A 12,566-nucleotide genomic window follows, 5' to 3' on the forward strand; every position below is an offset into this window, starting at 1 on the left:
CTTGTTTGTGTTTGCACAAAAATAAAACCATGCATAGTCTATGCATGCTTGTGCTGGACTAGTGCACAAAATGTTTTAGCATTCATCATTATTCCAGTTTGTCCAGAACTTTGTTTCATCTTCATGATCTGTTTTTCTCCTTTGTCTTCTTGTCCTTACACTGCTCATCTGACTCATTTGACTTCAAATTTTGAAGGTATATTTCTGAGGACACCAGGAAGTGTCAACTTTGAAGTTGATGATAAGGTGTTGTGACCTGATCAGTGACTTTGATGTTGGGACAACATTCTGTTGATTTCATGTTAGATATCACAAACGTAAAAAGATATAGTAAATACATAGTCACCAGTTTTTACAAAAAATATCCTGATCGAGGTAATGGGATCTATTTACACCCACAAAGCAACTTTTTCTGACAGTTAACAGTGCACCGGGTCGTCTGCAAATCTCCCATCACGTTTGTTTTTGCCCTAAAACAAACATTTGATTATTGTTCTGTGTTATTATTGATCTTCCAGGTGGAGAGGACGGACATATCTCTCTCTGACCCACAGGCTCCTGTTGTCAGAGGAACCAGATTCCCTGGATACAGTTACTACCAGTTTCCAAGTGACACTCTTCCTGTCAACACTGACTTCACAGGTACGATGTCTCGTTACATGAAGACGTCTGTGTAAATCAGAAACTAGACACCATGTCTGTTTTGGTATTATTTCTACATACATGTTTGTGTGCACATACATGCTTACATACAAGCATGTGCAATGTGTTCCTGGGTATGTTTTTGTGATGTGTAGTGATTCCGCTGCAGTGTCTCAGTCTTCCACTGTCTCAGTCCTTTAGAATGACTTCTCCAGTCATCTCAAAGGTCAATTATCTTTCTGTTTACCAGCATCATTAGAGGGTTGAGCTGCACAGCCAAACATGTTCTGCTTCGTCTGAGAACATCACCCAGTCTGACGCTCATAATTAATGACTGCTGATACTAATCAGTGGGATTTGAGCAGGCAAAGCTCTTTGACTGTCCTGCACAAACCTTGTGTTACCAGTTATGTGTTTCCTTGTGGACAACACAAGAAAAAATCATCCAAGGCACCTTAAATCTGAATAATGAAATATTTCAGAAATATGTCTCAAATCACAATAATAACCTTCGATTATCTGTTTATCTGGATAAAACATGTTGGATTGTTGAGGTTAAAGAAAACCACGTCATCATTTTTGAATTCATTATATATTGACTTTGTTGTACAATCGCTCAGTTATTAAACATAACAGGAAATTCACCTTTCCCACAGCATTTGTTTTATATTGAGAAGATCAGTTTTTTAACAAGCAAACAAATATTTAATTACTTTTAAACAGAAACCTTGATTTTTTAGTATTAATGCTGGGATTTTATAAATTATTCTGTTTGTTCTCCTCTGGCAGTTTTCTTTCCCCACAAAGCAAAACTTTAGATTTATTATCCACATAAGTGCTCTAAATGTGTTTTTTTGAATTATAATGACATTCTTTTTATACCAGAATTATTTTGTGCATTCCACTTTTCCTTAATGTGTAGTGGGTTGCACTTTAAATATTGTAATTTCAAAGAACAGTGTAAATGATAACACAGTGTGGTGTTGTCTTAATGCAAATTACTTAAACCTATTTCTTGTTGAAAGTTCTTTATCAACAGTTTGTTTCTGGCTCTTTTTCATTTTTTCTGTTCGTGCGCCGCGTTTAAAAAAAATCTAAGATCAACAAATGGTGACTCTCGTAAATAGAGCTCTCAGAATACTATCGGCAAATAGATGAGTTTTGCTGTTGAGGGTTTCATGTCCCTCTAGTCTCCTCCTTCATAAAGGGTAATGGATCAGACAATCACTTTGAGACCGGATCTATTCGGGACCATCAATGTGTCGGCAGTCCTCAAACCATCGCCCTTTTACAACCATCAATACTAATAGCATCATCTACAGACAATTATTCCCATCGAAGCGCACGGAACAGTGAACAAATCAAACCCAAATTGGATTATGAATGTAATGCAGTGTAATGCCCCCTCAAGAGTCAATTGATCACTGAGGAGAGACTCGTCAATCGTTGATGTCTTGTGGAAACCCAGTAACTGCAGCAATGACGACTGTTAAACATTTAGTTGAACAAGTGAATTTTTTTTTTCTTCAGTCGAAACACATGACAAAATTTGGATTATGATTTGCTTTGAAATTTGGTGTTTGTTTGTTTTTTTAATCTTGAGATAACTTGATGTTGTCTTATTGGTGTTTCTGTTTTCCCCCCAGAGGCAGCGTCAATGCCTCTGAAGTTCCTGATGAGTTTTCTGTAGAAAAAAGCAGATTATCATTTTTCTCCATCAACATTATGCAGCATCGTAGGAATATCAGTAATTTATTCTTTCTTTAACTAGTTCATTGAGGATCTTACTTCAGCTTATTTCATTTCCCGAGGAAGTGAATTAGGGACTGATCTTCGAGCAGGGCCATTATTCTTTATGTTGAATTTATCAAAGAGTTTTACCATGTAAAATCACTTGATATTTGCCCTTTCACCTGTAATTTTATGGCCACTTTACTGAAATTATTTTCGACCAAATAGGTAGTTTTCCATGTGCAGTTGTTGTGATAGGAGAGCGCACCTCCATAAATGATAAGTCTGCTGACTTGTGATTAACGATGCTTCTTAATGCTGAATGAATTTAGGGCTCTTGAGGTCAATATTTACCACACTGAATCTTACTTTAGATGAAATAGGATTATAACCATATGCAATCATGCTGTGCTATGAATAACCTGTAAGTGGTTGTTTCCATAAATGCATGTTAGTCCATTCATCTTACCCATAATGCTTCTGTAGCTAAAGCCCTATGATATGACTTCTCCCCTTGTTCATCTTTTTATTATGGACTTTCCGTTAAGACTGACAAAAAAGGTCATTTAAATTGATACTGGTTCAAAACAGATTTTATCGCTCTTTCTCCTCGTTTATAATTTTTCAGTATTTGAATCTGAAATGGACGGATTGTAATGTAGTGCATCTCTTCAACCTACAGCAAATGAAGAGAGATGAAATACCGCAAACATTTTAGAAAAAAAGAACAAAAAAGTGAAGGCAGGAACAAATCGACTTGGATCATTTCCAGATACGTCTACTTCAGTACGTTGCTGCGGCACCACTGCAGAAGCTGAACAGGAAAGAGGGAAATGTTAAATGATACAAATAATTTTTCCTTAATTAATATGATTGATTGCCAGGCATTGACGTTGAGAGGAGAGGGGGAGAAATGTGTGAAGGGAAAGTTTGCACAGACATCATTAGTTTTTCCCCATTTAAAGATTAATCAGAAGAGGCTGGGCTCTTTAATTCTGTCATTTGTATATTTAATGGGCTGCTGCAGAATCTATGGGTGTAATTAGCTAGCTGCCGCGCTCTCATTAATACGCCAGGCTCTGATTAATGCCAGCGGAGAGCTAACATGACTGGAGTTATTCAGGTTATGTTGTGTAGATGATTACACACAACCTCCACTGTTTACTGAGACAGAGAGAGGAGAAACAATACAATAACACATGAAACAATACAATCTAATAAATAAGACTCCTTTTTAAAACTTAAAATAGTTGCTACATATTATAGAATAAAACATAAATCCTCTCTAGTTGCCCAGGCACAGAGAGATGGGAGCATTCAGTATGAACAACAGTTCATAATTAATTTATTAAAAACTCAATTTAAACATTGTATTAATCTCATTTACTCTTGGGTTGATGGTATTAGCTTTATGTACTTGGAGGTCATGTATGTTCTTTACAGTAAATAAAGGGTGCTTGCACACTTACCATCTTTGACCTAAATAATAGGCATGAAAGATGCCTCGGACCATGGTCCAGACCACTGACCAACATTTTGTTAGACCAAAAGAGGTGTTCTTGGTATGGATCAAACTGAGCCGTAGTTTTTTTTGTTTGCAGTGTGAAAATACTTGACAGCCTTGAACAATAGAAGAAGAAAAATAAGAAGAGGCCTTACTGGTGTCTCCAGAAATTTAGCTCAGTCTTGCAGTCTTTGCCTCTGACGACATAATGTTTGAAGACGTTCATTTGGTGCATTTGAAATAGTGTTGAGTACTGAGCTTGAAGTTGATGATGCTGGTAGTGATACCTTAATGATATAACAGTGGCGAAAAATCGTTCATTAACAACGGTTAATTCATCTTCTTCAATCAAAGTGAAAGACTACTACTCGCCAAATTGACAACACGCCAATGTTAGGTGCACGCTCCTTTACAAACCGGTCAATGTCAAGTACAATCTGATTTTGACAGAAAGCACCTGTGATCAAAACATTGATCTCTCTCATTGGTCTCTGACTGATATCTTTTTTAGATCTTCAGAATCATGTAGGTTACACATGATTCATGTTTCTGCATCAGTAGCCGTGAGCCTAAGGATGATGATGATGATGATGATGATGTCAGTTGGTTTGGCGGTCAGTGTGTACAACAATTAACTCCAATGCAGGATATCTATTCATCAAACGACCTGATTTCCGTTATATTTAATATGAATATCCACCACGGTCCCTGATCAAAATCTCCACTGCTGCACAAGAGACATGAGGACGTAATGGGCAGGTTGCCAGCAGCACAGTGTGAAAAATCCTGTAATCTATTAGGTTTTTGAGCACATTCATTCTCTGAAGGGGATGAACAGTAGATGTTAATAGCCCTGCGGTTGGTGCCTCATTCAAGACAAACTCAGCAATTTAAGGCACTACTCTTTTTTTTTTTTAATTTAGGGAAATAATTGGCCGTTCTTTTAAGTAATTACTTTTGGGGAAGACAATTAACTCTTTAAATGTTCATTAGATAGTAAATCAAATACAAATGTGATGTGTTGGATGTTGTGGAACGTGTTTGTGTACATGTTGCATTATCTTGAGCAGCGATGTCTGTGTCTCTGATTTGCACTCTTTGTGTGATTGTGCTGCGCAGTAAGTATTTGTGTGCGTACATGCACTCACATGTACTCTGCATATGCAACAGAGTCACCTGTCATGAAGCGTGGTCAGGTTTGTCTGTTGATGGCTCCAAAGTGGTTGTCAGTGTGAAGTAGCACAAGTCCTGTGGGGAAATGTGAAGGGAGTAATGCTGAGCACAAGTAGTGGCACTGTGATGTCGTACATTTGGACCAAACATCTTGGTCAAGTAGGTGTTGACAATCTGTCCGTCACTGTCATCCAAGCTCATGCAAAAATAATATACATTATATGAATTCCAATTGTTTACAATATACTTAGATCCTTACATTCTTCTCCTCTGCAGATCATATGAGTTTTTGGTTCCTGTAGACCCGCATGTCCCCTATTTACAGAATTGGTTACGTGTGTATATATAGTGATAAATATGTCCTTCCCCTGTTGATGTCCACTATAGAAAAGGTTTGACATTATCTGCAGTGTATTTTACTATTAATTTTGTTCACACAAGAGTTTAAAGAGGAAATGGAAGAATGGAATGTGGGATACATGCGAAGGAGCAGAGTTGGGAATAATGGATGTAAAAAAAGAGGACTGTAGATGCAAAGTGAGAAAACACTCAGAGGAGGCAATACGTGGAAGAAAGGAGAACGAAAAGGTCAAGAAAAAGAAGAGGAAGGTTAAAAGCAGAGGGAAGAAAGAAAGGAAGGGATGAGGGATCGGACGAGTGTGGTGGAGAGAAAGAAGGTTAAAAGGGGATAATGTAATGTCAGGTATCTGTCATGACTTCACTCATCTCTGTGGTGACAAGGTCATGAATGTAAATGACACATGCCTGCTTGATGTACAGAATGCAAGTTCAATGTAAAGAACATTTGTGTCTGGTCTCAGCTGTATAATGCAACCACAGTGACCATACTTTTATACAGTGTGTATTTTGTTCACTGTCTGAGATCAATGTGGACCATTTTAAGAAGACATTTTTACATCCACACCTTTATTAAGAGGCTTTTCATCCTTATTTTAGAAAGGAAAAATCAAACGGTTCTTGGTTCATAAGAAATGGTTTTGAAATGGATATGGCAAACCTGTGATGCCATTTTTTCCACATCTTAATGTAGGATAGTGGTTTTATATCTTTATCTGCAATAATTAGGGGAGCAACGAATAAAAAGGGATCCAAGTATAGAAATAAAGGTCAGAACAATAGCATCAGCAAACTTTAGGTTAATTTAAACCTGCACCCAGTTTGAGAACCACTTCAGATTAAGTCCTCATCCATGACATCCCTTCTTCCCTTGTCCTGGAGGATTCATGGGAGGAGAATATATTTGGGTGGCTGCGCTCAATTCTACAGATAAGATGAGTTCAGACATCCAGAGCGAGTTTGTGGTAGAACCAATACTCCTTCACCTTTAAAGGGTAAAGTTAAGGTGCTTCAGGCATCTATTCAGAATGCCTCCTACGTGCCTGCCGTTGAAAGTCTACCGGGCATGCCCAACCGGGAGGAGACCCGGGGTAGACCCAGAACCCACTGGTTCTACATATTCCATCTCGAGTGTGAATGATCTGGGATCCCCCAGGAAGAGCTTGAAAGCACGGCTGGGATGCTGGAAATACCCTACCCAGTCCCGGATAAGCTAAACTGGATGAATGCACGTCTGACACATTTACAGGCTGTTTATCAAAAAAATTTACTTTTTGTAAATATGCATTTACAAAATGTTGCACAAAAGTCAATCAGTTTGAGGTAAATTTGTGCTTTTGGACTCAAATTGACTTCACAAGTGCAAGTCACAGTCATTTGTTATAAACCTACAGTTTACATAACAATAGATTATATTACAAATAGACCCAAGGAAATAGAAAAAGTCCTTTTATTCAAAATAGTGTAACTGGGAGTTCTGTGAGATAGCTCATCTGTATTCATGTTGAGTTTTCCATGTAACTGTTTGACTTCTCTCCATATTAAGTGAATTCACACACTAATTATTTTGCTAACACCAGCCCCTGATAAACCTGGGACTGCCTCTTTTCAACTTAGATCTTCCCACACTTCTGTTTTCTACAGAGACGATAGAGCTGAGGAATCGCACACGTCCTCATAGACACGCACGTTCAACCTCATGGTCTGCGTCTGGATCTAGAAGTGGATTAAGGTTCAATCTCTATCCATAGTAACATGACAGGACAGTACGCTGGATGAATTCACTGCCCCGTGTGTGTGTGATTGTTCGAGGTACTGCTGGTCGAAGAACCATAAGTTTCCCACATGGATGAATTTATAGAATTGTACAAAAACAACACCTCAGCGTTTACAACAGAGTTTTTTTTTGTTGAATATGATGCTGTACATTTGGGCAGTTATTGCCCTGATCAAAGATTGAACTATATTCATCAGAACTGTTTTCTACCCTCATCCCAAAGTCTGTTTTTATCAGATTTATTCTATTGACAGAAGTGAATTTGGGCTTTTTCTGAGAGATGTAATATGGATTATATTTAACCTAAGTATTTAAATTCTTTTAATTTAAAAAATACATATTATTTAATACATTTTCATTCTTGAAGTTGAAAACGCCTGCAGAAGTTATAGAACAGTGTTGTGATTTGAAATTGAGCTTTTTTTTTTACTAGTACCACTACTATGTTGATCTAGAGGGAAGTTTGGTGGGGCTTTCTTAAACACACCATCAAATCTGCTCCATTTATTGTATTTTTAAACTCAGTTTTCGATTTTTTATTCCTTTATCCTAGGAGCTGTTAAAGTTGTGGAAGCCAGTCTGCGTTCTCAGGCTGCTCCTCTTAAGTTCATGTTTTCCCTGAAGTATCTTAGTTGTAAGATTATCCTTGACAGTTGTGGCGGTAATGAAGTCTGCCTAATACTTTATTGCTGCTCGGAAACACTGTACTTGATGGAGAAGAAGAAATACTTTCACACAACCTGTCTTTTTTGTTCACTTGTAAACAGACATATTGTTTGAGGACCACAGTTGTTGGTGATGTTGCTAATTTGACCCTGTAGGGTTGTGCAAGTGGTGTGCAAGGGGTCAAAGTGTTCTCAAGTGTGATATTGATTCATTGAGGTTTCTCTTTCAATTATTTTAATTAGATGACGAAGGGCTGGGTGCTGCTGGATATCTGCTTGTAAACGGGCTCTTTTAACATTGAGACAAAACAGTGGAACCCTGATAACAGCTCCCACAATTCACTCCTAATAGTACCAGTGTCCATCACATGATGTTTTAAGTCTGATAAAGGACATATCACATTGTTTCTAAATGTCATTATATAGATGCATGGATGGATTATCTTCATTATTCCTGTAGGACAATTAGGCTTACAGTCGTATTCAACACCAGTGCACACATTAGAGGGAATACATAAGGCAAAGTGATCAAACACAACCAAAAAATATATAAACATACAGTCATTATTTTGAAACTGCAATTAAATATGTCCTTCTTAAAGCATGTCCGCAATAACCCATTGATTCATTATTTAAAAGCCCAACAGCTGATGGGTCAAATGATCTCAGGTATCTGTTGGTCTAGATTGGTGTAGAGAGAATCCAGGGTGAAGACGATGTTGAGTGTCCATCAAAATCGCCTTTGGTGTCAAAGTTGCGCTAATAACCTTTTGTGCAATAGAATGATAGAGTTTGACTCCAAGTAAATGAAATTATTGGCTCTCTCTCACACTGTTTCCTTATCAGGCATTGAGCTGAGTTTCAAGACTCAGTCTCCGGACGGCCTGCTGCTCTGTGCCCTCTCACCTGGAGATCAGGAGGAGTTCCTGGCTGTTCAGATCAAAAAAGGACGCCCTTACTTTTTGTTTGACCCACAGGTATGTAAAGTTTATGTTGTATGTAAATTTTAAATACTTGCAAGAATATGAGTGCAGAGAACTGTTATTTCAAAATAGACCTGCATAGAAATATAAATTAATCATGTGACTTAGGGTCGTAAAACAGTTTTCTGTGTGTTCTGGTTATTTGAACTCTTCTTTAGATATTGTTTCAGTCTTACTTTATATATGTTTGTTGAGGAACTTGGAACAAACTCAGTTTGGTCCCACTGAGTGAGGAGCTTCTCCATCCAGCTCGAATACTGTCAAAGACACACCTGGGGTTGCAGCGAGCTTGTTGTTATTCAAAGCCACATATTTGACAGCATAACTTGCCAAAGTTTTATCATTTTTGAAGTATACCACAGTGCTAGAGGCTGTTTAACCCATTTCTTCATGGTATTTCATCTACATTCTCTCATTTGTTTTTATAACTTTTTTAGTTCATCATACTCACTGGCTCACCTTCACCTGTGTGTTTCTCTTTTTTCCTCTGATCCACCTCTCTCTCTCTCTCTCTCTCACTCTCTCTCCTCGCTCTCGCTCCCTGCATCTCCCACTTTCTCACTCACTTGCTCTCGTCTAATAAATGTGATCTGCAGCCCCTCATTGGTTTCTGTCAGGGAGACAGGGAAAGGGGGGAAAAAACTTTGAAAGTGTGTCAACGTTTGAATTGGACTGCAATTAACTCATTCCCTGCAGTCACCACGCGTGAATACCAATTGCAAGCTAATTAAGCTTTGCACCCTTGCACAGATACACATGCACCTACACACACACACACACACACACACACACACACACACAGGCTCGCTTCCCTTATCCCTCCATACAGACACGTGTAGAGGGGTTAAAGAGTCAACGACTTCGATGATGAAAGTGATGATGGGAGATGATTACAGATACTTCCATGAGGCCACCAACTAATTACACACTCAAACAAACACACACACACACTTCCTCATCACTATACTGTTATCAAAAAGTCTTCATCAGAATGTAACTCAGGCATGTACCTGTGTGTGCAGAGGCATGTTTGTCACTGAACAGATCCTTGTCGACTTGTAATGTAGATGTGTGTGTCTGTGGCAGTGATGTGTTCTTCTAGATGTGCATTGAAGTGGATGTGTCTTCTCCAACTGGGTTGATTCCTTTGTTTAGGTTAGTTTGGGGTAATTAACAGTGGGAGTGGCGTCACGGCTTATTAGTGTTCCCCTAGATACATATAGCTGGGCCCATTACTTCCTCCTATTAGCCTGTTGAGCTAGCCTAATGGGATTACCAGTGCAGGGGGGTAATTTAGCATGACACAGGAAAGTGATATGCTCATAAATATGTGCACATGCGAGCTGCCACACACATACTATGAAACACATGAGCACTCAAAAGCACTCTTTCATATGGAGAAGAGACAGAGCAAAGAACTGGAGTTGGATTATTGTTAGACTGTTCGGCACACACAAACAGACTGTATATAAAGATGGACGGCATGACTGCTCTGTCCCATTCTTATGAAGTGAAAAGTAACTAAAGGAACTTGGTCACCACAGTGGCTGGCTGCAGCGTAGGTCATAAATCGCGGCTTCTCAGTGTTAGTGGATGGGACATGAGGTAAAAAGTAGAAATTCATTTTTCTCAAAAGATGGTTTTGTCATTTCTGGTTGTTCCCATCACACTGATATTTGGTCAAGTGCAAATCTTTCTGGAAGGGTTTAATTTGTTATTTGATGTTATAAAGACGAGGTGAAACGTCATGATTGACAGCTGAAACTGACTCACGATTATTCAACAGGCTCCAAATGTGCAAGATGGCTTCATTTCTGGACAGAGAGGAAGTGAAGATGTGTCATCCATCTTTATATTCAGTCTGCCACTAAAACACACACAACAGTGCGTGTGTGTGTGTGTTTCCAGACAGATTTTCCTCAGATGGTGCTTCTCAGTAAAACCACCCATCTTTACCACTTGAGCTGTTATGCTCTAAATGCCTTGCTCAAGGGCACACTGAGTTTGTTACTTCCTGTGCCAGTTCCTCCCAGGCTATGGATTCAAACGGGTGTGTTTAAGAGAGAGAAAGAAAGCGGTGGTGACACTCTTCTTCTGTTGTCTTGTTAAGTAGAGCTGTCTAACAAAGACTGTAAATATGTCAGAGGCTGATATACTCTGGCATTCATACATTTATTGATCTCATCATTAAATCTTCATCACTGTGTGTGTGCGTGCCTGCGTGCGTGTGTGTGTGTGATATACAGAGTATGTCAGTGTGTTTCTGTGAGGGTGCACGTACATGTTTTACTACATTACTCTTTGCCTATTTGCTAAGAGCTGATTACAGCAATGATGTCATCTTTAATAGGAAGCAAAAAGCCCTGTAACAACACATTGATGACTATATGTCCATGTCCTTTTTCAGGGTGTTGTGTGTATGATCTGTGTAGTTTCCTAGATGTCTTTGTTCGCACAACAGAGACCTAAAGAAGAGATATACATATAATATATTAGAACGTAAACATTACACAAAGTGGCCACCTTAGAGACAAGACAGATTATTGTCTATTTCAATGGTGCTCGACTTTTCTCAGGCGTCAAGACTTTAGTTGGCTTCCCAACACCATCCATGTGTTTAAACTCTTGTCCATTCTGTGGGTTTGTGTGCATGTGTTGGTGTGTTTAGGGCTCAGCGGTGGCTGTGAGTGTACAGGGTGATGGAGGGCGACGCTACGATGATGGACAGTGGCACAGCATCATAGCAACAAGGCGAGGGGCCGTGGGAACAATCGTTGTGAACAATCAATACAGAGGTAATGCCTCTCATATTCGTACTGACCACTGTGTGTGTGAGATCTGTGTGTGGGTGTTAGGTGTAAATACAAGTGTAGTTATGTTCGTCTGCACGTGCACAGATGTGCACATGCTTGGTGTGAGACTGACAAGTGTATGTGTGCATGTATGTTTCTGCTGTATGTATGTAAATCCCCCAGATCTGCACAGAGGTATTAGCAGGTTAATCCTGTTCTATGTCTGGTGGGAAAAACACAGTTTCACACACAGACTGATTTATGTTTTTCAGTTATTCTTTAATATGTCTTTCAAATATTTTCTTTCTTTCTGGGAAAACCAGGATAGAAAATGCATGAGTGTGAACCTCCTCTCATTTAGTCTTTCTCTTTTTCTTTCTCTCTTTTTGCTTGTCCCCATCTACCCTCTTTCTCTTACAATAGAATAAAGGGAAAAATACTATCACTTATTTGTTCCCTAATGCTCAGATTTTTTATTTGCTCTTGTCCTTCCTCCTTTCTATAACCATGTGTAACACCATCATTCTTACCATCAGGAAGTGCGTCAGCCTCCAGCGGCAGCACCATTATTGGCGAGAACACAGGGGTGTTCATTGGAGGACTGCCTGAAGACTTTACACTGCTAAGAGAGGATGCAGGTAATCTGTAATCCTCCTTTATATGCCTCTGTGCAACAGCCTGTGGCTGGAGGCATTAGGTTTTGGGTTTGTCCGTTTGTCCTATTGTTATGAACACAATATCTGGAGAAAACCTTGAGGGAATGTATTCAAATTTGATACTAATGTTCACTAATGTTTACTGAGTTAAACTCTAATTTGGAGGTGAAAGGTCACTGTGACTCACAGAACCCTGTTCACTTAGATTCAGTGGCCTCACAAAACATGCAGTCTCTTGGATATGATATATTAACCCTGCCTGTAGGGAATTTCTTAAATTTTGGAC

General features: G+C 39.0%; 1 protein-coding gene across 2 annotated transcripts in view; it reads left to right on the forward strand.

Moving 5' to 3' along the window:
• ush2a (Usher syndrome 2A (autosomal recessive, mild)) overlaps nt 1-12,566 on the forward strand; it is a 191,314-nt gene that overhangs the window by 62,599 nt on the left and 116,149 nt on the right. For both annotated transcript variants that reach the window (XM_069522155.1, XM_020080329.2), the window contains exons 29-32: nt 519-642; nt 8,696-8,826; nt 11,501-11,627; nt 12,161-12,262. In XM_069522155.1, the coding sequence (XP_069378256.1) occupies nt 519-642; nt 8,696-8,826; nt 11,501-11,627; nt 12,161-12,262 (484 nt within the window). The remainder of the gene's footprint in view (nt 1-518; nt 643-8,695; nt 8,827-11,500; nt 11,628-12,160; nt 12,263-12,566) is intronic.

The sequence above is a fragment of the Paralichthys olivaceus genome, chromosome 1, assembly GCF_024713975.1.
Source record: "Paralichthys olivaceus isolate ysfri-2021 chromosome 1, ASM2471397v2, whole genome shotgun sequence".
NCBI classification, from domain to species: Eukaryota; Metazoa; Chordata; class Actinopteri; order Pleuronectiformes; family Paralichthyidae; genus Paralichthys; species Paralichthys olivaceus.